Raw genomic sequence first — 2,500 nt, 5'->3', positions numbered from 1 at the left:
CTTATGACTAACCTCTCAATCTAACCCTAATAGAAAAAAAACAACTCTCGGACTGCTTTGCACTACCTTTCAATACTTAACAAATCAAAATGGCGGCCGAAAATCAAAACAATGGTCAAATTAGGAAATGTTAAACTTTCACAAATCTATCAAGGTTTGTTCTAGAGTTTTTAAAATACTTCTATATAATGACAAACTGAATAAATAAATGCCTGACAAAATATCAACGGTGAAAATACAAATTTAAAGAATACTGGGGATGTAGGAGCTTTCGGAATGTCTCCCCTTTACTTAACTTATGGAAAAACAAACACCCTAGCACTTTTAATAACACTTATGACTAACCTCTCGAGCTAACCCTAATAGTAAAAAAAAGAATCAAAATGGCGACTGAAATACCTTCATGTGATCAAGTGAATAATATCACTATGAATGCCACGATTTGCTGAAAAATGCCAACACACACACACAAATGTATACACAACACACACACAAACACACACACACACACACACATACATTCATACATACACGAAATTAGAACATACTACTACATAACAAAACTGATCACCGCTAAATCAACAACACAACGGAAGTAATAATAATACTTGATGTCATAAATAGATGACGCAAATTGACAACTTTTTAGTGTCAAAAATTAGTTGATTTTGAGAGCCAAGTGTCGTCGGTACATATTTTATGATATTATCTGTTTGACTCAACGAAATTTCAAACTGACTTTAAATTATAAAAGGAAATCAAGTTATCTGTTTATCTATCTGCAAAAAATACATTTCTAATTTTCAAATCTTTCAGTAGAGTTGTTCGCCGTATCAATTTTTTGATTGACTCAAATAAGCACAATGTTCTCCACAATGCTATATTTTTTAAAGAAAGGATATATATAAATATATATATATATAATATATATATATATATATATATATATATATATATATATATATATATATATATATAAACCACGAAATAAAAGTGCTCGACTTTAATGTTAAAGGAGCGATAAATATATATAAATATAGAATTATTATTTACTTCTACAGTACTGTTTCATGCCTCTAGGGCAATCTACGGGAACATGTCTATCTTTATTTCTAATTAAACTTTTAATCACACTTACCACAGCCAGAGCAAACGCAAGAAACAGACAAAGATACTTCATCGTTGCAGAACAGAAACCAAGGTATACGAACAGCTCAGGAATCAACAACAGGCGAGATAATGTGACATCAAACAGGTTAAGCCTTTATATAGAAACACAATTCGTTTGAAAACACATTAGGCCAAAAAATATTAATAGATATTGTATGACGACAATAACTGGTGAGGTTGGAATGCATTTGATTTGCTTATATACAGTAAAATCTTATTATACCACTGGGTAGTATAGTTAAAACAATGAAGAGATTAAATCATCCTGAATATATTACTATCCTAAAATCAGGATCGACGTGTACTATTTTGCAGGTCAGACAACCCAAAATGTTATGGGCTCATTCTTATAATGACGATAATAATAATGATGATGATGATGATGATGATGATGATGATGATGATGATGATGATGATGATGATGATGATGATGATAATGATGATGATGATGATGATGATGATGATGATGATCATCATCATCATGATGACGACGACGATGACGACGAATAAAATAGCGATGGCGATGAAATGTCGCTGCTTACTGGTATCGTTCACAGGTCCCAGTCTTGGTTTCCCGTCGTTCCACAGCTTGCTCGTCAGCCAATATTTCACAGCATTCCGACTCATCACAGTCATCGTTCACCTGACATTCTTCGCCTTTTCCTCTCGCCTGGAAAGTATTTGCGTTTGATCACCAACAAAGGCCGACGTGTACTTATTTGCAGGTCCGTTAACCCAAATTCTTAAGGGCCCATTGTTGTATTGGAATACTCTAGAACCAACGCAACATATTGTTCATTACAACAATGTTAAATCAAGCCCTCAAGTGCGTTCGGTTATCAGACCTGCAATTCTGTGCACGTAGCCGAAAGTCAAAACCAATTTTGTGTTTTCCGTTTAAAATTTGTTAACCAGATAACTGCCGTAGCCTACTTTGGAAATCCTCGTATTTAAAAATTTGGCCAGAAAAATAGTCCTTCAAATATCGATCGATTGAGATGCCTCTCATCTCGTCAACAACTCTCAAACCTGGGACTTTAAGGAAGACTCCGCGAAGTCCCAGTTATGATCGATATCTGAAGGACGAGTTTTCTGGCCAAATTTTGAAATGCGAGTTTATCTAGAGTGCGGCAGTTAACGGGTTAAATATGATATTTTTGGATGAGTTTTTATTTGGTGGAATTATTTCTTTATTCTGGGTTTGTTCTAAAATTACCCTTGGGGAAGAATACAGGGAATTTAATCATATTTATTTATTTGTTTATCTATTTATTTATTTACCTGTCTATTACCTATCTATTTATTTATTCTTTTATCTATTTATTTATTT

The 2,500-nt window shown here is 33.4% G+C and overlaps 1 protein-coding gene across 1 annotated transcript in view; it reads right to left on the bottom strand.

Annotated features, from left to right (window-relative positions):
* The window catches only part of LOC144958784 (uncharacterized), a 4,971-nt gene extending 3,690 nt beyond the window's left edge, over nucleotides 1-1,281 (bottom strand). Inside the window, exon 1 of the mRNA XM_078890988.1 lies at nucleotides 1,139-1,281. Within this exon, the coding sequence (XP_078747114.1) occupies nucleotides 1,139-1,180 (42 nt within the window). The 5' untranslated portion in view covers nucleotides 1,181-1,281. The remainder of the gene's footprint in view (nucleotides 1-1,138) is intronic.
* Nucleotides 1,282-2,500: the final 1,219 nt, after the last annotated feature.

Source organism: Berghia stephanieae, chromosome 13, assembly GCF_034508935.2.
Source record: "Berghia stephanieae isolate SIO BIC M18660-M18661 chromosome 13, UCSD_Bste_1.3, whole genome shotgun sequence".
In the NCBI taxonomy this organism is placed as follows: domain Eukaryota; kingdom Metazoa; phylum Mollusca; class Gastropoda; order Nudibranchia; family Aeolidiidae; genus Berghia; species Berghia stephanieae.
The sequence above is the reverse complement of the archived record's forward strand: the minus strand, read 5'-3'. Positions and strand labels throughout refer to the sequence as shown.